Source organism: Staurois parvus, unplaced genomic scaffold (genome assembly GCF_062004578.1).
Source record: "Staurois parvus isolate SC_StPar_1 unplaced genomic scaffold, SC_StPar_1.0 ptg000829l, whole genome shotgun sequence".
Taxonomy (NCBI): Eukaryota; Metazoa; Chordata; class Amphibia; order Anura; family Ranidae; genus Staurois; species Staurois parvus.
In genome coordinates this window covers 274,877-301,432 of record NW_028318625.1, presented here as the reverse complement: position 1 = coordinate 301,432, position 26,556 = coordinate 274,877, and the positions used below count along the sequence as shown (strand labels likewise).

Below are 26,556 nucleotides of genomic sequence, written 5' to 3'. Positions count from 1 at the left end.
TCATTGGCTCTGGGACATCTACAGGTGTTTGAACCTTCAGTGCCTTAGGTGTTAATAGATAGATCTCAAAGGAATAGCAAGCCCCATCTTCTCCTACTCTTGGTGGTAAATCTGGGTGGCTAGTTGGATGTGCTTGTTCAGCATATATGGTATGCCAACACTGGTCATCTCATCTTTTAACTGTCCGAGAGACCAAGGCAGGGTTGAGAATGGTGTTGTTGCATTGTGTGTTCACACTCCACTTTTGCAAATCAGAAATGTATTCTTTCACAGGTCTCCAGGAGTGAAAAAGATTGATTAAAGATGATTTTGCTGTGGTCGCTCAATGATGGTTGTCATATAGTTTGGTTAACACCTCAAACAGCAAAATGATGCTGGCTACTGTCACACTTTCTAATCTCAAAGGTCAGTGCTTGCAGTTCCCCCTGAAGGAGTGAGAAAAGGATACCCACTATGGCATGCTCATTGGGGTAGGTCTTGGGCTGCGAGGAGAAGTAGAGAAGGCATACGCCACAAAAAAAAAAAAATTGAGAACTGACTACAATCCTCTGAAAAAATGGTCTGGTAAAGGCACCTTGAGCTTAGGCAAGACCAACATGAGTTTAGCAGGAGCCACAAGTGCTCCAGCAGAAGCTGTAGTGAAAAGGGACTAAAGACAAAACTCTAGGTCAAGGTAACCGCTCTGGAACTCTTGGACAGAAATCTGGAACTTGTAGATCTATTTACAGAGAATATCTTGTGCAGAACTGTCTCTAGCAGCTGACATCTTGGTTGTATCTTACTGTTTCAGTGCCCCCTGTCAAATGACAATGGTTAACCCAGGGTGCAGAGTCAAAGTACCAGTCAGTCTTCACCAAAGCACCCAGAAAGGGATGATGGCTAGGAACCCTAGTGCCCATTACTGCAAACTAGCCCCTGGAACTGTTCCACAAGGAGGTGGCAGGACTTGTGGAGCTACGCTGCAGAGACTGTGGGTGAAGGGGATGAGGCAGGCAGCTAGAAAAGAGTAGTCAGGTAGGAGCAGTGTTCCTTGCTGGCAGCAAACAGAGGGTAGTCAGGTAGTCCAAGTCGGCAAAGAGTAGGCAGTAGTCAAGAGAGAGTAGTTAGGTTCAAGCAGGGGTTGAATCAGGCAGTAAGTGAAGAGTAGTTAGACAGTATTCAGTATTATAGCTTTTCAGTATTATAGCTTTTAGGTAGCATATAACATGACACAGCCCCAGCCTCTTCAAATGCTGGTATTTAAAGTGGAATTTCACCAATAAGGGGAAGTTACTCTTTTCCTCTCCCTCCCCCCCTCCTCTCCCATATTTGGAATGCTTTTTTTTGGGGGGGGCGGGTACCTGATTTTGACAGGTACCTGCACCCACTTCCGGTCAGATTGTCTCAGGTCACGAAAGTTAAGCCCCCCCTCTTCCCCCGCCTCTTGGGACACATTTCAGATCCCAGGACACTGCAGGATTGTTCATGGCTCGTGGATGCACAGTGGGCAGCCGGCTGTGAAACCACAAGGAATCACAGTTGGCTGTACACACAAAGACTGGAAAACAGCCTGATCCTGGGACAGGTAAGTGTGTACTTTTTAAAAGTCAGTAGCTACAGTATTTGTAGCTGTTGACTTTTAAATTTAATTTTTTGTTTACAGGGTGAAGATTCTCTTTAAATACCATTCAGATCACTCCCAGCATTGGTAGCGTGTGCTGAAGGACACTGGAAAACTAGGACTGAACTGTAAGAAGAGTAACAAAGATTCTTGCTGAAGACTATCCAAGGTACTTAGGGAAACTCCCCACAGGCCATTTGCCAATATATGAAGAAAAATCTGGCTAGGTTGTCCTGGCTTATTTGTGAATGTTAGAGTATATTGTGTCAGGGTTATGCAGGATGATGGAGGGGACAGGATTTATTTATGTTTTCCAGCTCTTAAATTGGAGCTTTAACATGTAAGTAATGTAATGTGACCCTGATGACCATTAGGAATATGTGTAAAAAGACATAACTATGTACAAACATTCTTATGTTTTTGCTTGATTGCCATACCAATTATTTACAACCCCAATTCCAAAAATGTTGGAATGCTGTGTAAAATCTACATAAAACCAAAATGCAATGAATTGTAAATCTCATAAACCCATATTTTATTGACAAAGGAAAATAAAAAAACACATCAAATGTTTAAACTGAGAAAATTTACCATTTTAAGAAAAAAATAAGGTAATTTTGAAAATGATGGCAGCAACACATCTCAAAAAGCAGCACAGTGGCTAAATGGTTAGTACTTCCGCCTAGCAGTACTAGGGTCGTTGGTTCAAATCCCAACCACAACATCACCTGCCTGGAGTTTGCATGTTCTCTCTGTGCCTGCATGGGTTTTCTCCAGGTACTCCGGTTTCCTCCCACACTGCAAAGACATACTGGTAGGATAATTGGTTCCTGTCTAAATTGGCCCTAATATGTGTGAATGTGAGTTAGGGACCTTAGATTGTATACCCCTTGAGGGATAGGGATTGATGTAAATGTACAAAATATATATATAAAGCAATGCGCAAATTGACGGTGCTATATAAGTACCTGAAATAAAATAAATAAAAATAAAAGTTGTGTAAGGGCCATGTTTATCACAGTGTAGCATCCCCTCCTCTTTTAATAACACTCTGTAAACATATGGGAACTGAGGAGACCAATTGCTGAAGTTTTGAAAGAAGAATTTTGACCCATTCTTGCCTGATATATGATTCTAACTGCTCAACAGTCCTGGGTCTTCTTTGTCATATCTTTCATTCTAAAATGTGCCAAATACTTTCATTTAGTGAAAGGTCTGGACATTAGGCAGGCCAGTTATGCATCCGGACTCTTCTACTACAAATCCATTCTGTTGTCATAGATGCAGTACGCAGTTTAGCATTGATCTGCTGAAATATGTAAAACCTTCCCTGAAAAAGATATTGCCTCAGTGGGAGCATATGCTTCACTAAAACCTTGAAATATCTTTCAGAAATGATGGTGACTTTCCAGTTGTGCAAGCTGCCCATTCCATATGCACTGAAAACAAGCTGGAAGGTTCCTCTCGTCTGGAGGATGGCTCCCATGTTTGCCAAAAAAGAATGTAAAATTTAATTAGTTTGACCACAAAACAGATTTCCACTTTGCAACAGACCATTTTAAATGAGCTTCTGCCCAGAGAAGATGGCAATGTTTCTGGATCATGTTCAGATATGGGTTCTTACATGAGTTACCTTGCATTTTTGGATGGCATGGTGAACTCTGTTCACAGACAGTGATTCCAGAACTCATGCAGTGATGTACACAACAGAATTATGCCTGTTTTTAATGCAGTGCCATCTGAGGGCCCGAAGATCACAGGCATCCAATATTGTGTTTTGCCCTTGTCCCTTGTCCATAGAGATTTCTCCAGATTCTCAGAATCTTTTGATATTAAGTACTGTGGATGATGATATATTTAAAGTCTTTGCAATTTTACATTGAGGAACATTATTCTGAATTGTTTAACAATTTGAAAATGTAGCTTTTCACAGATTGGTGATCATCTGCCCATCTTAACTTCTGAGACACTCTGGGATTGATTTACTAAAAGCAAATAGTCTGAACTTTGCAAAGTGCAGTTGCACTCTGCAAGTGAAATTGCTCCAGGACTTAGTAAACGAGGTAAAGATTCACTTTGCAAGAACACCCAATCACATGCAAGGAAAATAAAAAAACAGCATTTTTGCTTGCATGTGATTAGATGATGGAAGTCAGCAAAGCTTCTGCTTATTTACGAAGCTCTGGAGCAACTGCTCTTACAGAGTGCAATTGCATTTTGCAAAGTGCACAGCCTATTTGCCTTTAGTAAATCAACCCCTCTGACTCTCTAAGATTCTCTCTTTATACCAATTCATATAACTGATCTATTGCCAATTAAGCTAATTAGTTGCAAAATGTTATTCCAGTTGTTTCTTGTTAGTACCACTTACTTTGCCAGATTTTTGTTACCCTGTCACAACATTTTTGGGACATGTTGCTGCCATCAATTTCAAAATTATTTTTCTTTAAATGATACATTTTCTCAGTTTAAACATTTTATATTTTTTCTATTGTGAATAAGTTATGGGTTTATGATATTTGCAAGTCATGGCATTCTGTTTTTATGTAAATTTTACACAGCATCCCATTTGTTTTAGAATTGGGGTTGTATGTATTTATTTTTATATTGTTATATATGGCTTTTTCTTTGGATGATTTTAGACCATTGCATAAAGTGAAACTAAAAAAGACTCTTTGTTCTCAAAAAAAAAATCATATGCATTTACTACTTAATGGCCCTAATCTATTTTTAATCTCCCTTTATCAATTATACATGTTGTTAGTGGTATTACGCTATGTAGTCTTTAATTCCTTTCATGCTTCCTGGATTAAATGCCCCTCGAGAAAAAGGAGTTTACTATTGAAAAGCAGCTGGGTTCCACTAGGAGAGTTCAGAACTGTGTTTGCCAATCATAAGAAATAGGGGCGTGAGCGGCTGTCCAATTTGTTCAAACTAGGAGGTATCTTTATATACCCAATTTCCATGTTTCCCTTCACCACAAACACTGGGGACTTTATGAATGTGGAAACACCAGTGTGTTAGAATTTCTTCTTTGAAGAGCTGAAGGATTTATGTTCTCTGTCATACTGTTTCATCCATATAAAGTTATATTTTGTAACACTGTGTTGATGTATTTATCAATTTTATAATACAGTGACATGAATGTTGCACTGTTTTATAAGTTTGATATTACATTTGTATACATAGTTAATTTAGTTATGCTATGAAGTGATGTATTAGTGCACTATATGTGGTAATAGTGCTCTATTGAAAGCAGAGATCCAATGGGAATTAAAAAAAATAAACGTTAGCAGCTACAAAAATTGTAACTGCTGACTTTTAAAAAAACAAACACTCACCTGTCCCTCAATCCCGCGGTGTCCTCACACAGGCTGGGTTGACCAACTATCCTGTCTTCTCGGCGCTGGCATCTTCAGTGTGGGCACTCGGCTGTGACAGCTTGCGGCTTCACAGATGGGTGCCCACTGCACATGCATAAGTAGCGCTTCGCTTTGTGAATAGTTCCGTAGTCTTCTGGGACCTGTCATGTGTCCCAAAAGACTACAAGGAGGGAGGGGAGGACAACTTTCACTTCCAATCGCCTATGTGACTGCAGCGGATGTGGGAGCAGGTACCTGTCCAATTTGGGTTCCCTCTGCTCCCCAAAGGTGCCAATCCTTAATGGGGAGTGGGGGACAAAGCCTTAAAGAAGAACTTCTCCTTTTGGGTGGAGCTCTGCTTTAAGGTGCATTCTGCTATAAAATTTGTTGTATATTACATATTCATGGCCATTGTACTTTGTGAGCTGTAATGTACATTACATACTCCTAACTGGTCTACCATGTATACTGTGTTGTATGTTACATAATCCTTATTGTAACACTGTATGACAGTTTTATGCTGTACATGTTACATACTTATTACTGCTCCGATCTGTATTCTGTACTGTGTATTACATACGCATGACTACTGTACTGTACATTACATATTCCTGACTGTTCAAATTACATTACATGCAGTAGTCTAATTTGCTCCATTTTGTATTCTCTGCTGTAAATTACATACTGCTGGCTACACTACTGTGCACTATACTGTCTATTACATACTTCTGAGGGCCTTACTGTACTATTCATTTCATACTGCTGACTGCTTCACTGCTTGGTATATTGTATGCTACATACTCCTGACCACTTAACCATGCACTGTGCTGTACACAAAGCATCATTGACCCCTCCACTGTACTATATATTACACAATGGCTGATCCAATTACCCCATCCACAAATTTGAGATGGATGAGGGTATCCTACCTGCTGTGTCACTGTATACTGAGAGTGGGGAGGCTTCCCCACTCTCAGAATACATGGATCAAGTGGCAAAAATCTGACAGGGCGATTGTACAGAAGGCGAATGGTACATCAACATCTCCACAACCACAGTACATGGAAATTTGTCCGGTCCCTGCTGAACCAGCCAAATCTATGGACAGCTTAACTCACTAGACAGTGTTCCATTGTCGTTTACCTCAGTCGTCTGTCTGGTCAAGGTGTCTGTCTGTGGGGCCAGTCTGGCCTGTGCAGGCACCCCAGTATGTTCTCAGTGTGACCCTGCTTGGCTTCTTAGAGTGTTGCTCCAAGCGCCCATCTATCCAGCTTTGGTGACCCACTACTCTTTGAGGCCAGTGTCTGAAATGCCCTTCCTAGTCTGCTATATAAAATGTAACTCAAAGACGCCGAATCCTCCCAAGCCACACCAATTGGCACATTCACCCCACCCACAGGGCTTAGTCATACAGGCTCTATGACTAAGCCCTGTGGGCATGGTCCAGCACATCCTCCCACACACTGCTTCAGCAGCAACTGTCTGCACAGAGACTCTGACTGAGAGCAAACTACCCTTATTTGTGGGCAACACCCACCTGTCTCCAATTGGAATTCACTCTTGTTTTGACAGCTAAAGCAACCATCTCCTAAACTGTCACTTACCATATTTCCACAGTGATAGACAGTGTTCCAGTATATATAAAATCAGAACTTTTTTCAGTAATGTCACTTCTGTGTTCACTTGGTTAAATGATAAAGTGAAGTAATTTCATTGTTATAATTATTAAATAGTGTATGACCCCAATTATAAAGTGTAACAGTTTTAACATAAACAGAATATACAATTTTACTTACTTGGTTATAGCTCTGAATGGCTGATCTGGCTTGATTGCTGCGGCTCGGGAATTGCAATGCTGATGTTTCGCCCAGCGCAAGGGTTTGGTTGCTATGGTAGCTTGATGAATACTGGAAAGACCCTTCAGGTTTAGAACTGAGCTGAAGTGCGCTCTGGGATAGCAGGCTGGGCCCTGAGTTAAGAGAAGAACAATGATGGGTCTATTTATAAAAAATGTGCATAGATATTCATCCAACGAACTTGCAAGTACATTCATTCTATGTGAAGTAGCCAGCATTCGCTTATTGGATTTAAGTATTTTTTCACACAATCTATAGAACTGTGGCTGTTGTGCAAATGGGGGAAATTGAATGTTCTTAGGGTACTTTATCTTCCGAGCTAATGTTCTTGGGGAATCTTCTCCAGGCATGGAATATTGTGAGAGTATTTCTTCTTCTGAGAGAATGTTCTTGGGCTATTTTCCTCTTTTAACAGACCAAGCTGTCCAGCAAAGTTGGCAGTTAGAGGAATAAGACAAGTACATGGGTGCTTACAATTATCAGCCTTTAATCCAAAACAAAAAAAACTGTTGCTGTAACTGCTTAAAGGATAAGTTCACCTTTGGGATCATGTTACATGTTCCACCCATTTTTTAGGGTGAAACATGTAACACGTTCCCAATCCTACAGCCGCTTCCCATCCTAGCCCTCTCTGTGACCGCAGGCGGGGGATCTTCTCCCCGTACCTGCAGTCACTATTTGAAAACAGCACGGCAGTGCAGGGCTCCACCCACACAGCCATGTCATTCATTCAGTGTTCTGTGAGTGAATGAACTACAAGTACCGACATCCTTTACAGTTGTTTGCTTGTAGTTCTCAATTAACTACCAAGGCGCTGTTGGGCGCTTTAGGAAGTCCATTTATCATTCCTGACATTCTGAAACTGCCTGCTTGTACGAGGTATGAGCAGACAGCTTACACTGACAGTCTGCAGAAGCCCTGCATTACAACCATGATCTGCTGATTGCAGGTGCAATGCTTTACAACTTCCTAGGCTTCATCTTTTTTTAAGGTGCATTTATCCTTTCAAAAGGTGTTAGCTGAAGTTCAGCTTAAATTTGTTAGTCAGGTCTATCTAAATCTACTAGTGTATTCTTCACTTCAGCAGACTTTACTATATTTCAATAATGGACACATTCGCCCCTTAACTGCCTAGGCCAATTTTCAGCTTTCAGCACTGTCTCACTTTGAATGACAGTTGTGTGGTCAAGCAACACTGTACCCAAATAAAATTTTTATCATTTTTTCACACAGATAAGTTTTTTTTGGCGACATTTAATCACTGTTTTTTCTTCTTTTTTGCTAAATAAACAAAAAAAGACTGAAAAATTTAAACAAAAAGTGTTTTCTTCACTTCTGTTATAAAATTTTGCAAATAAAAAAAAAATTTCTTCATAAATATAGGCCAAAATGTATACTGCTACTTTTCTTTGGTGAAAATAACCTAAATCAGTGTATATTATTTAGTCTGTGGGAAAGTTATAGAGTCCATACACCAAGACTGGATCTAACTTGTCTGATATGGGGGTGCAGTAAGAAATGTCAGGGGGGCATACTGTCAACACAATTTTTTATCTTTGTGGTTTTATGTGTTTAAGCAGTTCTTATTTTTATGAAATTAAGTATTCAGACCCTTTCACGATTTTCAATTTTGTTATGTTGCAGCCTGATACTACAAAATATTAGAATACATTTTTTTTCTCATTATTCTGCACTCAGTACCCCATAATCAAGAAGTGAAAACAACATTTTAGAAATGTTTGCAAATGTAGCAAAAAGGAAAAACTGGAATATCACATCGGACAAAGTAGTCTGACCCTTTGGAACAACACTTGAAATTTAGCTCAATTGCCTCTCATTTCTGATCATTGCGGAGATGTTTCTATACCTTGAGGATTTAGGCTGACAAATCCTCTGTGATGTGATTCCTCCACCACATATATACCAGCCTCTTACCCAAATCATAGACTCGAAGTCATAAGAGGTCTAATGGCGCTCAAACAGACTTGGACACTGTAGTTCTATCCAGACTCATCCAGAAACCATAGGACTCTGTGACAAGAATCAGATAAGAGATAAGAATCGGTAAAAGATAAATCATAGATGCCACATTGTGAGTAGCTGATAAAAAGGATTCACACTATATTTATAATAAACAAAGCAATCTTATGAACAGACTGGGGACCAGGCATCACGCTCCAGGACCCATGGTTGGTCCATTTGTAAGATTGCTTTGTTTATTATGAACAATGCAAGTACCTTTTTAACCTTAATAAAGCATTGGTACGTGATCTCACACCATGTGGCATCCATGATTTATTTCTTACCAGTTTACCACTGATTCTTGTTGCTGAGTCCTATGGTTTCTCGCTGGGTCTGGATAAAACCATAAAGTCCCAACCTGTTTAAATGAGTGCAATTAGACCTCGTACAACTTGGGGTCTATGATTTGTCCAACCGTCATCCCTGTGCTTGCTCTGGGAAGTAGTCATTGAAACGTTCCTGCTGTTTGGTGAGATGTGCTATTATAGTTTTCTTGAGTTGATTTCTGACTGCGGTCCAGGTGTGTAAGCTCATGACAAGCATTGGGGAACATATCAAATCTCTTTGGGAACATAACTTGTCCACAATGCCATTTTCTTGTTTGAAAGCCTCAATTTTTTAGTCTGTGGGGGGGGTGAATACCACACATGGACCCATGGTGCAGCAACTCTTCTCCCAGCACTGCAGTGAAGGAAAGAGAAATGAGCGCGATAGCCTTGGGACCGGTTTGTAAGTGCACTGTGCACACCACGTTACAAGGCCTGACTAGCTTTAATAATACAAATACTAAGGTTGGCTGTAGTTGCAGTCCTGGCCGTCTTAACATTTTTATTAGTGCAGCTGGAAGTTTTAATTACGTTATGTTGTCAGGGCACCGGATGTTTTATTGGGGCATTAGAGAGGTCTGGGGGGCACCTGCCTCGCGACCCAGTCCACCCTGCTCACGACCCACTTTTGGGTCATTGCCCATTACTTGAAAAACATGGGTGTAGAAAAAAAATGGTGTGAGGCACGCACTAATTCCTTATCATATCCTTCGAGTCTGGTATAGATTTTGAGCAATTCCCACTCTGCCTATAGCTGAATGACAGCCGGGCGGGACTTTTGTCATTCTGGGTGGACGTCATATGACGTCCTACTAGAATGCACCTTGCATGATCTGTCACTGGCTTTGTCCTGCCGGTACCATGTGATCGCTGTGACCAATCACAGCAGATCACATGACAACTGTAAACAATGAATGACTTTGATTTATGCCATTCATTGTGTATAATTGTGTCGCTAGCTGTGATTGGTCAAAGTGATCATATGGTAGAGACAGGGCCAATCACAATGTACCATATGACTAGCTGTGGCCAATTGCAGCTAATCACAACAAAACAATTGAATGAATCTATTTTATTCAGTAAAAATACTTGCTTATAGCAGTGAAATTCACAGCTATGTGTTTTTTCTGGATTTTGGTTGATATTCTGTCTCTATCACTTAAAATACACCTATGATAAAAATTGTAGACCCTTAATTTCTTTGTAAGTGGGAAAACTTACGAAATCTGCAGGGGATCAAATAATTATTTTCCCTACTGTATAAGCAATCAAAAAAAAAAATCCTAATCACTTTCCCAGAGTAGTACACTGTTACTATGGTAACATTATATCTGGTCCGTGTGTTAAAAAAAAAATTGTAAAGAAAAGCAATAAAAAGAAAAAAAAATAGAATTTTTTTTTCATACTGTCACCAGTCAGTGTCCCTGATCACCGCCACAATAGTTATATGATGCTGTACTGCACTGGTAACAGTATGTTTAAAAAAAAATCTTAATTTTTAACAAATGATGGCAAAAAAATTACAACTTCAAAAAAAAAAAAAAAAACCATGCCTCTTACTAAATACCTAGGACTGTCTACTTTCCAAAAAAGGGCCATTTTGGGGATCTCTACTGTCCTGACATTTCTGAAATGAGAGTACATTAGGACTGGTCGATTTTCAGATATATACACCATAATTTTTGGACTCTATATAACTTTCCTACAGGCTAAATAATAAACACTGATTTGGGTTATTTTCACCATAGAAATGTAGCGGAATACATTTTGGACTAAATGTATGAAGAAAACTTTTTGGTCTTTTTTCGTTTATTTATTTGACAAAAATTAAAAAAGCCAGACATGATTAAATACCACCAAAAGAAGGCTCAATTATTGCTAGGATGCCTGTGGGTGCTGGCTCCCTAATATCCAGGAGCCCCGAGCAGAAAGCTGTCACATTTAGCAGTGGTAGTAAAACCTTTGTTAAATGTTTGACTTCACACTGCTGCAGGAGGTTCATTTGGCTAAATACCCATTTGTTCGGCCGTTTGAACAGGAATCTCCATAGACTGCACATAGTGCTGAGATCTCCCTCACATTTTATTTCCCCTGGTGGGTGACTGCCCTTAGCCTAAAATGTTAGGTTAATAAATACAAAATGAATGTGCTCCCCAAGTAATAATAATTATAAAAACTAACAAACTATTTATTAATGATAAATCGGCAGCTACCTCGTAAATAATATACATGCAATGTCAAATCAATAGCAAAGGAGAGCCTACTTAAACCTTTGCAAATAAAACATGTGAATATCATATCAGAAACTAAACAAAACATCATAAATAATGTGCAGTCCATAAAACATCTATAGCTTCATGATTATGCTGAAAGTGGAAATTTAAAAACACCCAGTGACAAATCCAATGATAGGAGAGCAGCTCACTGTCACAATTAACACCCAAAATTAAAGGAAGGTCTGAAAGGACTTTTGTATAATCCAATCCAGACTGTCATCCTCATATATGTATCTGGATCACAGATGGATAGGTCAAGATGGAAGACCCATATAAATGGAAAAAGAGACTAACAATAGTGAAGTACTGCAAATCTTTTTCTATTAAAAACTAAAAGGTTACACACAGAGACAGAAATAGTGTCAGTATGTAATAAATCCCACCCTACACGATCCCTGAGGAAGTCATTCAGATGAAACTCCTACATGTCTGTTTTATTTTAATTCAAAGATGCAAAATGCCTAAAGGAATATAATAAAAAAAAACATGCTTACTTTCATTTGATGAAAAGTCTTGTGATTCAAGTATGCCAGACTCCTGCAAGGATCTAATGCATGAATCGACAAGTTCTAAACCCGTGGTCAACTCATCTTCTATGTCTTTCTGTCCTTCTGTAAAATACAAAAGTTGGTAACATTTTTATTTTTGTTGATAAGTAAACAGTTATACGTTCAACTTTTTATACTTAAAAAAAACAACAGGAAAACATTATAACCTGTGAGATTTATATTGATTTGAAACAATATAAGCACCTATTTTTGATGTTTTACATAGCTGTACCTGCAAAAGAGGCCAGTCTGAAGTCATCTATATTTCTGACTAAAGTTCCACTTTAATAGGAAACTGGATCATTTTCAACTAAATCTCAGCTGCTTAATATATTATTGAGGGGCACCTTGAAAGGTTTGGGTGTGGTACACAAAAGCCCCCAGGTATCTGAGGATGTGACCAGAAAGTGTGTGTTACACCTGTAACAGGATTTGCTTGGCAGCGGGTGTGTGTAACCCCCTGGGTGAGTTAACCACACAAACCAGGCACAGCAAAACAGCAGTGTAGGTGAAAAAACAAAGGTACGATTTATTTACAATATTTACAAGAGAAAAACATCAAACTAAAAAGAAACATGAAAATAAATCCTTGCCAACTTGGCCACTTACTATACAAAAAGCTTCCCTAGCTATCAACTAGGTGCAGCCTTGTGCTACACCCAGCCCCAGGATGGAGCATCTCCCTAAGCAGGCTGGGAAGTTTTATAGAGGCCCTAATAAGCCCACTACCTTCAGCTGGGCTCATTACCTCACTGCTGAAGGATCAGCACTCCCCCCTAGTGGAACAAATCCACATAGAGCCTAAATCTTGTACAAATGTATCTGCCATCCTGGACACAACCAAGTGATGATTCTACCTGCCTATTGTCACATACCCCCCCTCGTTTCAACCTTTGGGTTGTAACACAAGTAGTCAGGCAGGCATGAACCCGGGATAAAGCATCCACATTCCCCATCTGAACCCCAGGGTGATGCTTTACAGTGAAAAGGAATTCTTGCAGGGCCAGGAACCACCTATTTACCCTTCTATTGGGCTCTTTATTTTCAGCCATCCACTTTAAGGGAGCGTGATCAAGTCAAAATGTCTGCCTAGCAGATAGTACCGAAGGGAATCTAGGGCCCACTTTACCTCTAAACACTCCTCAATCGTGGCATAATTTTCCTTGTGAGACATTAACTTTCTGCTGAGGTATATTACTGGGTGCTCCTCCCCCTCCCAAACCTGGGACAACACTGCTCCTAAGCCAACATTGGATGCATCCGTCTGGACCACAAAGTCTTTTGAGAAGTCCGGTGAGTATAGAACTGGCTGGCTACATAAGGCCCTTTTTAAAGACTGAAATGCTGCTTCAGCCTTCGGGGACAATTTAACCATGACCGACTCCTTCCCTGCCAGAGAAGCAAAGTGGGGAATGAATCGCAGATAGTAGCCAGCAATTCCCAGAAAGGCCCGTACCTGCTTCTTGTTGTTTGGACGCGGCCAACTCTGTATTGCTTCAACTTTGTTGATTTGGGGTTTTATTACTCCTCTCCCAATAGTGTACCCAAGGTACCTGGCCTCTTCCTGTCTAATAGTACACTTCTTTGGGTTTCCGTATCAAATCCAATACCCAGCTTTCCGTATCAAATCCAATACAGCCTGAACTTTTGGCAAATGTGAGGCCCAATCTGTGTTATGGACAATCACATCGTCCAGGTAAGTTGCAGCATACTTCTTATGGGGGCGAAGAATCTGATCCATTTTTCGCTGAAAGGTGGCTGGTGCATTCTGTAACCCAAACGGCATTCTTCTATACTGGATTGACCCGTCCGGGGTTACAAATACAGTCTTCTCCTTTGCTGACTCAGCTAGGGGAATCTGCCAATATCCTTTTGTCAAATCGAGCGTTGTCATGTACCGGGCTGCTCCCAGTCGGTTGATTAATTCATCTATCCGTGGCATGGGGTAGGTATATTGTAACTTTATTTAACTGTCGAAAGTCATTACAAAACTGCCAGCTCCCATCCGGTTTGGGCACCAACACTATGGGGCTGGACCAATCACTCTGGGACTCCTCTATCACCCCCAAATCCAGCATTCTCTGCACTTCCCCACGCATTGCCTCCTGACGGGCCTCTGGGATTCTATAGGGTTTTAGTTTTACCCTTTCACCCGGCGGGATGATAATGTCATGCTCCACCCCAGAGGTTTGTCCCGGTAGGACAATCCCAGAATTTTGGAAAATCCCTCCCCACAATGGCATCATGTGGTAAGTGAGGCAACCTTACCTGATGAGACAGGTTACCTTTGGGGGTCCCAAAAGACAGGGTTTCCACTGGATACTCTCTGGTGTCCCCATGCACACAAATAACAGCTACTTTTTTATGCCCAGAGACCTCTGTATTGACTAATTCCTCTTTTATCAAGGTTACCAGGCTACCTGAATGCAGCAACACAACAACATTACTTCCATTAATAGACATTTTACATAAATGTTTCTCGGTTCCCCAGCTGGCAGTGCATGCGACTGTCGTCTGTCCCTTAGAAAGTTACATTGCATTGGCTCATCCACAACTGGGCAATTGGCTGCAATATGTCCCTCTTATCGGCAGCAAATAACCTTTTTCACCGCCTCTTGCGGCCTTAACCTTCCCGGTTGCTCTTGCCAGACATTGGGTAGGACTCCCACCCTGTCCACCCTCACCCCTTGGTATCATCTTACCCGCAGCTGGGGATGGTCTGGTCTCAGGGTGGAAAGTCCATGAGTCTCTGGAAAAGGAGGTCAGGTTCTCGGTAGCCAAGTATCTCTCAACTAGATCCACAAGCTTGTCTCTGGGTCTCCATGGCTGACCCACCTTTGAATGGCATTAGGAAAAGATCTCAGGAACCGATCCATAACATGTTCCACAATTTTTGGTGCGGTCAAAGTCTCTGGGTGCAGCCATTTCCTATTCAGGTGAATGAGATCATACATCTGCGACCTGTGGAGTTTCCCAAGCTGAAAAGTCCAATTATGAACCCAATGAGCCTGGACAGCAAGGGTAACACCAAATCGTGCCAATATTTCTGCTTTTAGCACATCATAGTCTTTTGCTTGGTCAGGTTCCAGGTCATAATAAGCTTTCTTTGACTCACTATCTAATGGGGCCATCAGTCCAGCCCACTGCTCCTTAGGCCACTTTTCCCTCTCAGCAGTCCATTCAGGATCATCCTCTCCAGTCATTTTTGACAATAAACGGCCCACACAAAATGATGGTGTACTACTGGAATCCCTCCCAGCCTCAGTCTGCTGCCTCTGCTGGAGCTGCTTCATGACGGCCTCAATTTGTTGCTCATGTCTCTGGTCCTGCTGCACCAGCAGTTCCCTATAGCGGGCCTCCGCTTGTTCCAGGGCTTGCTGCTGGACTGCAATGCTCTGCTGGAGACTTGCATTCGTCTGTTGATTGGCATTTTCCTGTTGCTGATTGGCATTCACCAAAGCCAACTGTCTTATCTCCTCCATGCTGGCCTTTATTTACCACAAACTGCCAGCGGTCCTCCACCCTATGTAATGGGGTTTGCTCAGCAGCGGGTGTGTGTGACCCCCTGGGTGAGTTCACCACACAAAACAGGCACAGCAAAACAGCAGTGTAGGTGAAAAAACAAAAGTGCAGTTTATTTACACTATTTACAAGAGAAGAACATCAAACCAAAAAGAAACATGAAAATAAATCCTTGCCAACTTGGCCACTTACTATACAAAAAAGCTTCCCTAGCTATCAACTAGGTGCAGCCTTGTGCTACACCCAGTCCCTATCGGTCCCTGTTAATTTGAGGCTAGTCACACAGGCGTTTGTCTCACCACACAGACAGGTATGATGCTCCCCAGTCTACTCAGGCACAGAACTGGTTCCAGGATGGAGAAACTTCGTAAGCAGGCTGGGAAGTTTTATAGAGGCCCTAATGAGCCCACTACCTTCAGTTGGGCTCATTACCTCACTGCTGAAGGATCAGCACTCCCCCCTAGTGGAACAAATCCACATAGAGCCTAAATCTTGTACAAATGTATCTGCCATCCTGGACACAACCAAGTGATGATTCTACCTGCCTATTGTCACATACCCCCCCTCGTTTCAACCTTTGGGTTGTAACACAAGTAGTCAGGCAGGCATGAACCCGGGATAAAGCATCCACATTCCCCATCTGAACCCCAGGGTGATGCTTTACAGTGAAAAGGAATTCTTGCAGGGCCAGGAACCACCTATTTACCCTTCTATTGGGCTCTTTATTTTCAGCCATCCACTTTAAGGGAGCGTGATCAAGTCAAAATGTCTGCCTAGCAGATAGTACCGAAGGGAATCTAGGGCCCACTTTACCTCTAAACACTCCTCAATCGTGGCATAATTTTCCTTGTGAGACATTAACTTTCTGCTGAGGTATATTACTGGGTGCTCCTCCCCCTCCCAAACCTGGGACAACTCTGCTCCTAAGCCAACATTGGATGCATCCGTCTGGACCACAAAGTCTTTTGAGAAGTCCGGTGAGTATAGAACTGGCTGGCTACATAAGGCCCTTTTTAAAGACTGAAATGCTGCTTCAGCCTTCGGGGACAACTTAACCATGACCGACTCCTTCCCTGCCAGAGAAGCAAAGTGGGGAATGAATCGCAGATAGTAGCCAGCAATTCCCAGAAAGGCCCGTACCTGCTTCTTGTTGTTTGGACGCGGCCAACTCTGTATTGCTTCAACTTTGTTGATTTGGGGTTTTATTACTCCTCTCCCAATAGTGTACCCAAGGTACCTGGCCTCTTCCTGTCTAATAGTACACTTCTTTGGGTTTCCGTATCAAATCCAATACCCAGCTTTCCGTATCAAATCCAATACAGCCTGAACTTTTGGCAAATGTGAGGCCCAATCTGTGTTATGGACAATCACATCGTCCAGGTAAGTTGCAGCATACTTCTTATGGGGGCGAAGAATCTGATCCATTTTTCGCTGAAAGGTGGCTGGTGCATTCTGTAACCCAAACGGCATTCTTCTATACTGGATTGACCCGTCCGGGGTTACAAATACAGTCTTCTCCTTTGCTGACTCAGCTAGGGGAATCTGCCAATATCCTTTTGTCAAATCGAGCGTTGTCATGTACCGGGCTGCTCCCAGTCGGTTGATTAATTCATCTATCCGTGGCATGGGGTAGGTATTTTGTAACTTTATTTAACTGTCGAAAGTCATTACAAAACTGCCAGCTCCCATCCGGTTTGGGCACCAACACTATGGGGCTGGACCAATCACTCTGGGACTCCTCTATCACCCCCAAATCCAGCATTCTCTGCACTTCCCCACGCATTGCCTCCTGACGGGCCTCTGGGATTCTATAGGGTTTTAGTTTTACCCTTTCACCCGGCGGGATGATAATGTCATGCTCCACCCCAGAGGTTTGTCCCGGTAGGACAATCCCAGAATTTTGGAAAATCCCTCCCCACAATGGCATCATGTGGTAAGTGAGGCAACCTTACCTGATGAGACAGGTTACCTTTGGGGGTCCCAAAAGACAGGGTTTCCACTGGATACTCTCTGGTGTCCCCATGCACACAAATAACAGCTACTTTTTTATGCCCAGAGACCTCTGTATTGACTAATTCCTCTTTTATCAAGGTTACCAGGCTACCTGAATGCAGCAACACAACAACATTACTTCCATTAATAGACATTTTACATAAATGTTTCTCGGTTCCCCAGCTGGCAGTGCATGCGACTGTCGTCTGTCCCTTAGAAAGTTACATTGCATTGGCTCATCCACAACTGGGCAATTGGCTGCAATATGTCCCTCTTATCGGCAGCAAATAACCTTTTTCACCGCCTCTTGCGGCCTTAACCTTCCCGGTTGCTCTTGCCAGACATTGGGTAGGACTCCCACCCTGTCCACCCTCACCCCTTGGTATCATCTTACCCGCAGCTGGGGATGGTCTGGTCTCAGGGTGGAAAGTCCATGAGTCTCTGGAAAAGGAGGTCAGGTTCTCGGTAGCCAAGTATCTCTCAACTAGATCCACAAGCTTGTCTCTGGGTCTCCATGGCTGACCCACCTTTGAATGGCATTAGGAAAAGATCTCAGGAACCGATCCATAACATGTTCCACAATTTTTGGTGCGGTCAAAGTCTCTGGGTGCAGCCATTTCCTATTCAGGTGAATGAGATCATACATCTGCGACCTGTGGAGTTTCCCAAGCTGAAAAGTCCAATTATGAACCCAATGAGCCTGGACAGCAAGGGTAACACCAAATCGTGCCAATATTTCTGCTTTTAGCACATCATAGTCTTTTGCTTGGTCAGGTTCCAGGTCATAATAAGCTTTCTTTGACTCACTATCTAATGGGGCCATCAGTCCAGCCCACTGCTCCTTAGGCCACTTTTCCCTCTCAGCAGTCCATTCAGGATCATCCTCTCCAGTCATTTTTGACAATAAACGGCCCACACAAAATGATGGTGTACTACTGGAATCCCTCCCAGCCTCAGTCTGCTGCCTCTGCTGGAGCTGCTTCATGACGGCCTCAATTTGTTGCTCATGTCTCTGGTCCTGCTGCACCAGCAGTTCCCTATAGCGGGCCTCCGCTTGTTCCAGGGCTTGCTGCTGGACTGCAATGCTCTGCTGGAGACTTGCATTCGTCTGTTGATTGGCATTTTCCTGTTGCTGATTGGCATTCACCAAAGCCAACTGTCTTATCTCCTCCATGCTGGCCTTTATTTACCACAAACTGCCAGCGGTCCTCCACCCTATGTAATGGGGTTTGCTCAGCAGCGGGTGTGTGTGACCCCCTGGGTGAGTTCACCACACAAAACAGGCACAGCAAAACAGCAGTGTAGGTGAAAAAACAAAAGTGCAGTTTATTTACACTATTTACAAGAGAAGAACATCAAACCAAAAAGAAACATGAAAATAAATCCTTGCCAACTTGGCCACTTACTATACAAAAAAGCTTCCCTAGCTATCAACTAGGTGCAGCCTTGTGCTACACCCAGTCCCTATCGGTCCCTGTTAATTTGAGGCTAGTCACACAGGCGTTTGTCTCACCACACAGACAGGTATGATGCTCCCCAGTCTACTCAGGCACAGAACTGGTTCTAGGATGGAGAAACTTCGTAAGCAGGCTGGGAAGTTTTATAGAGGCCCTAATGAGCCCACTACCTTCAGTTGGGCTCATTACCTCACTGCTGAAGGCTCAGCACTTCCCCCTAGTGGAACAAATCCACATAGAGCCTAAATCTCAGACAAATGTATCTGCCATCCTGGACGCAACCAGGTGATTTTACCTGCCTTCTGTCACACACCTTTACCCCTATCTTTTTTAATGTTTAAGACAAAACAGAACCAGGGGGAACAATGAAGGAAACATGGGAGTAACATAAGCCTAATCCTTGTGGCCAGTGTGATAAAAATAAGCTCCATATTGTTGGTGTCCGTGACAGCAAAATAAGCCACATATCATTTTTGTTATTGGCGGGGATGAAGGGGGATTAAAGGAACATATAGGTTATACAAAATGTAAATTTCGGGGACACGGTGTATCTAAACATTATTTTGTATGTCATTTTAAAAATTCTTCTGGCACAATGTTTATGACAATTGATAAACATAATGTAAAGTTATGCACTTGGGGGCTAAGAATATGCATGCATCCTACGTACTAGGGGGAGTACAACTGGGGGAATCAATGGTGGAGAAGGATCTGGGAGTTCTGGTAGATCACAAGCTTAATAATGACATGCAATGCCAAGCTGCGGTTTCTAAAGCGAGCAAAATCCTCTCTTGTATTAAAAGAGGTATAGACTCCAGAGAGAGAGATATAATTCTATCCTTGTACAAATCATTAGTAATATCTCATCTGGAATATGAAGTTCAATTTTGAGCACCAATTCACAAAAAAGACCATTGGGGAACTGGAGAAAGTACAGAGAAGAGCAACCAAACTGATAAGAGGCATGGATGAGCTCATATATAGTGAACTCGGTGTAGAGTTATTCACCTTGAGGTCATCACAGAGGACAATGGGGAACTCTTTATGTCTGAAGGAAAAGAAATGTAATCTCAAAATGCGGAAAGGTTTCTTCACAGTAAGAGCTGGGAAAATGTGGAATAGACTCCCTCAAGAGTTGGTTCTGGTCAGCTCAGCGGATTACTTTAAAAAAGGCCTGGATTCTTTCTTGGATACACAGAATATAACTGGTCACTGACATTTATAGGTAAAGTTGATCCAGTGAATACCCAAATGCCTCTTGGGGGATCAGGAAGGAATTGAGGAGCAATGCAGGAATTGGATCATGCTTTGCTGTTTTTTTTTTTTGCCTTCCTCTGGATCAGCTGTGGGTGTAGGATTATAACTTTTTTTTTTTAATGATTGAACTGGATAGACTTTTGCCTTTTTTCAGCCAGACTAACTATGTAACTATAACCCTCATTGGAGAGGTACAAATGCCCAAAGAAACATTTCATGTCTTGAGACCAGATGGATATTCTATCTCAAATGTTATACTCCATTAGGTCTCAACATAGAGAAGGACATAAATTGTTTTATTAATAATAGTTAAATGATTTGTACCCTCATTTTTTCTATTTATTCCTTTTTTTTGGCTACAAGGTTTTTCTCTTAGAATATTGGATTATATTTGTTTTGATTTTTACTACTAATTTTCTTTACAATTTTAATTTTAGACTTAACTTTAGTTTTTCCCCCTTTCTTGACCTCTGGTTCAGTGTTTCTCTTTTTTGTCAGTTAAATTTCAGGGGCTTCTATAATTTTTATATAATGATTTTGTAGATCTTATATTTGATAATAATATTTATATACACAAATATGTGGTTAACATATTTCCAGGAATTTTTAGGGAATAATATCTGTCCAAAATTTTACTATTTATGTAATAAATTTCTTGTTTTTAAATCAATTTTTTATAATAACATACGAAGGATAATATTATGTTGATAATTTTTGTTACTTTTTTGTACTTATTTTTAACTTTTTGTCAATTTTACTTTTAACCACAAGATAGCGGATTATAGAAGTTGTCAACACTTTTATGTTGCTATAGTACCATTTATGAGACAGCACTGAATGTGTTTGGCACTGCAATTTGTATGCAGGATTAACTATCAATCTCCGCCCTGTGTACTCTGCTCTAATTAGGATGTCTTCCTTCTTTTGTTGTTGTGTATAAAAGGGATGAGTGGTAGCATATGTCCCTTGTTCCTGATTATGTCATCTTTGACTAAACTCGTAGAGCAGAGACGAAAACACATGCCACTACACATACGCAATCCCACCATGGCCATATAGAATTAAAGAACATGAGTTGTCCATGAGTTGTTGGATTCTGGAAGTGCCTGGTTGTCATCTTTTCATTGTAAGTACAATAACCACATTAAATTGGTGTTTTGATCGGGATTACACTATGGGGAGCCTGTCTTTTTCTTCTTCATGATACTATGTCCAACTGAGAATATATACACAGCGATCTGCTATAAAGCAGCAGTACCTTTGTTTGACATGTGGTTTTGAGGAAAGCGAGATATCTTGGATTGATACACAAGCACTGGTTGACCACTCTTAATTGGAGATCATATGTTTCTGGTAAGCCTCCCTCTGTTCTACGTCGAGGTGCTGTGTGACTTGTCATTAACCTCCTCGGCGGTCTGATTATTTCCGATTTTTTGTGCTGAAAGCGGTACCATTTTTTTTGCATGGAAATATGTAGTTTTTTATTGTAGGCTGTAATTTTTAGGAATAACTCACTGAAATCTGTCCGAACAAGAGTCTAGTAAACATTCCGGGTATGATAAAACTTGAAACACGAAATCATAAATTATAATTTAATAAATAATCATAAAAAATAATAATATAATAATAATATATTTAATTCAAATGTTTGTGGGAAAAAAAAATGTGCAGCCTCCCGGCGTCTGGGCCTAGAAGCCGAGCGGCCGCACATTTGCATTCGCAATATACAAAATACATATGTGCTGAGAGTACACGCCCTGTACGCTCCCAGCACACATGTACGATACTCACCGAAAAGTCCCAGTCTCCTCTTGCGATCGGGACCTTTCCTGATCATGTGACCGCTGTAACGTCGTGTCACGGCGGTCACATGACACTAAGCCCCGCCCACCCCCGCCGCAGAAACTCCTCTTCACGCCGGGACGATCCGGCGTGAAGGGGTTAAAAACTGCACACTGTCTGTAAATTTTCCATGCTTAGCCAATGAAAAAATTGTGGGGGGTTGACGATCCTGTCAGGAAGGTACCGAGCGGTAGCCAAACAGCCACACAAGGCAATTCATTGCTAAGGTTGAGCAGTGTATTCTGACAACGCTGGATCACGATGTCACAATACAATGTTCCAAATGGGGCAATCTGTGATCCACCTCACTTGCGCGGATGAAGGGGTCTGATTTTTTTCATTCAGTTGTAGAGGTGATAACAAGAGGCTAATATATTTGTCATTCATACTAATATATCTTAATGAAAGTAACTACATTAATTGGCAATTCTTTTATCTCCTCAGAGTTCAGCCTTAATTATCTAACATACTCCATAAATGAATGCACTGAACATTTTGCTAAAGTTCATTAAATATAGTTTAATTAACCCCATGTAGAAAATTAGGCGGAAACCCTGCTGCATGCAATAACTACCACTGGCAATCTGCTATTTCACATTGTTAAGAGAAAAAAAAATAAAATCATGAAGTAAAATGATTGCAGCCAATGTGCAAACCAGCAAGCTACACGTATTATACAAAAAATAACAACAAATCATAAACATGTTCCCAAAGCCAGAGAATGCTTACACAACCATCTACAGTATACTGTTATATGTGTACCCTGTTACAATTCCTTCCAATAATAAAAGAACAACAGAAGACAAAATGTTTTCACCTCAAAGAAACCTTGCTAAATACTACTAATTAACCCTCCAAGCCAGTGGTTCTCAACCTTCCTAATGCCGCAACCCTTTAATACAGTTCCTCATGTTGTGGTGACCCCCAACCATAAAATTATTTACCCAGTAATTATAATTCATGAAGTGTCGTTTTACCTCCAATACTGCTGCTTTCAACACAGTAGCTGCTTTCAACACAGTAGCTGCTTTCAACACAGTAGCTGCTTTCTACACAGTAGCTGCTCTTTACACATCGGAAATATGTGTTTTCCCATGGTCTTAGGCGACCCCTGTGAAAGGGTCATTCGACCCCCAAAGGGGTCGCGACCCACAGGTTGAGAACCACTGCTCTAAGCAATTGTAAACTCTCTCATCTTCTGTATCTAGGGTTGTCGCCTGGTTGTTATTTTACCAATCCGGTTGGTACCAATATCAATTGCTGCCATTGTTCTTAATAGAAAAGAGATTATAAGGCTGATATGTTTATCCAGAAAGGTGGCAAACTTATCTGCATCCCTCAATTATACTCTAGTGGACTGCAAGCTCTTCCACATTCTGTATCCCTCCTTTACACCCCAACACATATTAAGTTTTTCCACCTTCTGTATCTCTAATTTATACATTATAGATTGATAAACTCTTTCATTTTATACAGTATAGTTGTTTGAAACAGATACTTTTTTTTAAACTGAAAGTTGTAAAGTTTTACAGCAACAACATAAAAAAGAAAAACAAAACCACACAAGCCAAAACAATAGGGAATAAAGGTGGTTCAACTTTGGCTACAGTATAAATAAACAGATTGATGTATAAAGTGTGGGGCAGCTGTCACAAACATTCAAATGTGTTACATAAACCAGGACATCATAAAAGGAGAAACTTTTGTACCCATGTAGGCTATAACATTTTGAATTTGAAAAATAACTAAACTGTTTATTTGCCAGACATAGTGGAACTGCTGTGGAGTTAAAGCGGAACTACACTGCACACAAACTAAAAACCACTATTTCAATTGAATTTTTTTATTATTATTATTATTTTGGATTTAGTAAACATCTTTTGGATAATGCACTAAGCTGGTACGCCCTATTTTTTTCTGTTGTTTTCTATAAGTTGCTGATCACGGTCATTACCAGTATAGCATCAAAGCTGCATAAATTCCTGTATATATACCATCATTTGCAGATGGTATAACTTTGGCACAAACCAATTAATATACACTTATTAAGATTTTTTTTTTTACCAAATACATGCAGCAGAATACATTTTGGACTAAATTTATGAAAAAATTTGAATTTTTAATTTTTTATTAGATATGTTTTGTAACTGAAAGTAGAAAATATAATTTTATAATTTTTTGGTATTTTTTCATTTATATAATAAAAAATAACAACCCAGTGGTGATAAAATACCACCAAAAGAAATCTCTATTTGTTTGAAAAAAGATTATATAAATTTTATTTGGGTACAGTGTTGCATGACTGCGCATTGCAAGTTAAAGTAGCGCAGTGCAGAACAGCAAAAAAATGGCCTAGTCATGAAGGGGGAAAACCTTCCAGAGCTCAACTTAGAAAATGTACCATTTTAAAATAAGGTAATTTTGAAACTGATGGCAGCAACATGTCTCAAAAAAGTTGGGTCAGGGCAACAAAAATCTGGCAAAGTAAGTGGTACTAACAAGGGCGAGCTGGAAAACATTTTGCAACTAATTAGGTTATTTGGCAACAGGTCAGTAGCATGATTGGATATAAAAAGAAATTTGCATCCTTTTTTTTTCCCACAAACAGAGCTTTCTTTTGGTGGTATTTGATCCCTGTGCAGTTTTTATTTTTTACACTATAAAATTAAAAATGACCGATAATTTTGAGAAAAATACAATTATTTTTGACTTTTTGCTATTAAACATGTCCAGTAAAAAGATTTTAAAAATCAAATTTCGTCATATTTTTAGGCCAAAATGTATTCTGCTACGTCTTTGTTAAAAAAATTCCCAATACATGTAAATTAATTGGTTTACATGAAAGTTATAGCCTTTACAAATGGCGGTATATATACTGGAATTTTTTTTTTTTAGCAATGACGGCGATCACGACTTATAGTGGGACTGCAGCGGGCATTCTGACACTGGGGGGAACTCACTTGGTGTCACTGACATCCCCAGTGACACCAATACAGTGATCAGTGTTAATAAAAGCATTGACCCTTTACTAATGGCACTGGGTATGAAGGGGTTAACATCTGGGGTGATCAAAGAGTTAACTGTGTTATGTGTGCTGTTTTACTATGGGGCTGTGTGTTTGCTTCACTGTAAGCACACTGCTTACAGCAATGTGCAGGAGCTAACAAGGGAGGGATCTGTATTGTCTGCACACAGCTATCTCCCCCATCGGAGATACTCAGTGATCACTGGGTGCTGGTGAGTAATCACCGACCAGGATCGAGTGATTGACAGCCAAGGCCACGAATGGCGACACAAACCCCCTACACAGAACTGCAAAATCATGTATATACATAAAAGTACAGAGAAGGGCAACTAAACTGATAAGAGGCATGGAGGAGATCAGCTATGAGGAAAGATTAGAACTGAATTTATCCTCTCTTGAGAAGGGATATGATCAACATGTATAAATACATCAGTGGTTCATATAGTGAACTCGGTGTAGAGCTATTCACCCTGAGGTCATCACAGGGGACAAGGGGGCTCTCTTTACATCTGGAGGAAAATTTTAACCATTAGCCGCCCGGCCTATAGCCGTTTGGCGGCCGCAAAAATGCATTAGCTTTCCGGGGTGTACGCCATTTGGCATCCTCCTGCACATGCGCAGTTCGTGCGGTTGCAGAGCCACGCAGCGGTGCGATCTATCACCGGCCGTGTACCTCAGACACGGCCGATGATAGATCTGAGTACCGGCTCCGTCGCCGGTACCATGTGACCAATCACAGCAGGTCACATGACAGTTGTATACAATGGATGGCTTCATTCATGCCATCCATTGTATACTAGTGTCTAGCTGTGAATGGTCACAGCAGGTCACATGCACATGTCATGTGATTAGCTGTGGCCAAATCACAGCTAAGCACAAAAAAACAAAAACAAAAAAAACCCCTGAAAGAATCGATGTCATTCAGGTAAATGCTTGCTTATAGCAAAGTAATTCTTTGCTATAAGCAAATTGTGTAAAAAAAAAAAAAATACTGATCACTTCCCCAAAGTAGTACAATGTTACTATGGTAACATTGTACTACTTTGGTCATAGTAAAATATGAAAAAAAATCTTAAAAAAAAAAAAGGTAATAAAAAATTAAAAATAAAAAAATAAAAAAAAATATAGATTTTTTTTTTTCATACTGTCACCAGTCAGTGTCCCTGTTCACCGCCATGCCAGTTATATGATGACGCTGTACTGCACTGGTGACAGTATGTAAAAAAAAAAATAGTGATAATAATTTTTTTAATTTTTTAATTTTCCGAAAAATTATGACAAAAAAAATACATCTTCAAAAAACTCGCCATTCCTCTTATGAAGTACGTCAGACTGTCTACTTTACAAAAAGGGGTCATTTGGAGGATATCTGTACTGTTCTGACATTCTTGGACCTCAAGAAATTAGACTGGCTGTCAGTACTTCAGGATTGATCAATTTTCAGATCTATACCATAGTTTGTGAACTCTAT

General features: G+C 40.8%; 1 protein-coding gene across 4 annotated transcripts in view; it reads right to left on the bottom strand.

The window, feature by feature from the left end:
• The window catches only part of CTNND2 (catenin delta 2), a 529,941-nt gene that overhangs the window by 331,672 nt on the left and 171,713 nt on the right, over nt 1–26,556 (bottom strand). For all 4 annotated transcript variants that reach the window (XM_089655247.1, XM_089655250.1, XM_089655248.1 and 1 more), the window contains exons 6-7: nt 11,937–12,053; nt 6,759–6,931 (exon numbers count right to left, since the gene is read on the bottom strand). In XM_089655247.1, the coding sequence (XP_089511373.1) occupies nt 6,759–6,931; nt 11,937–12,053 (290 nt within the window). The remainder of the gene's footprint in view (nt 1–6,758; nt 6,932–11,936; nt 12,054–26,556) is intronic.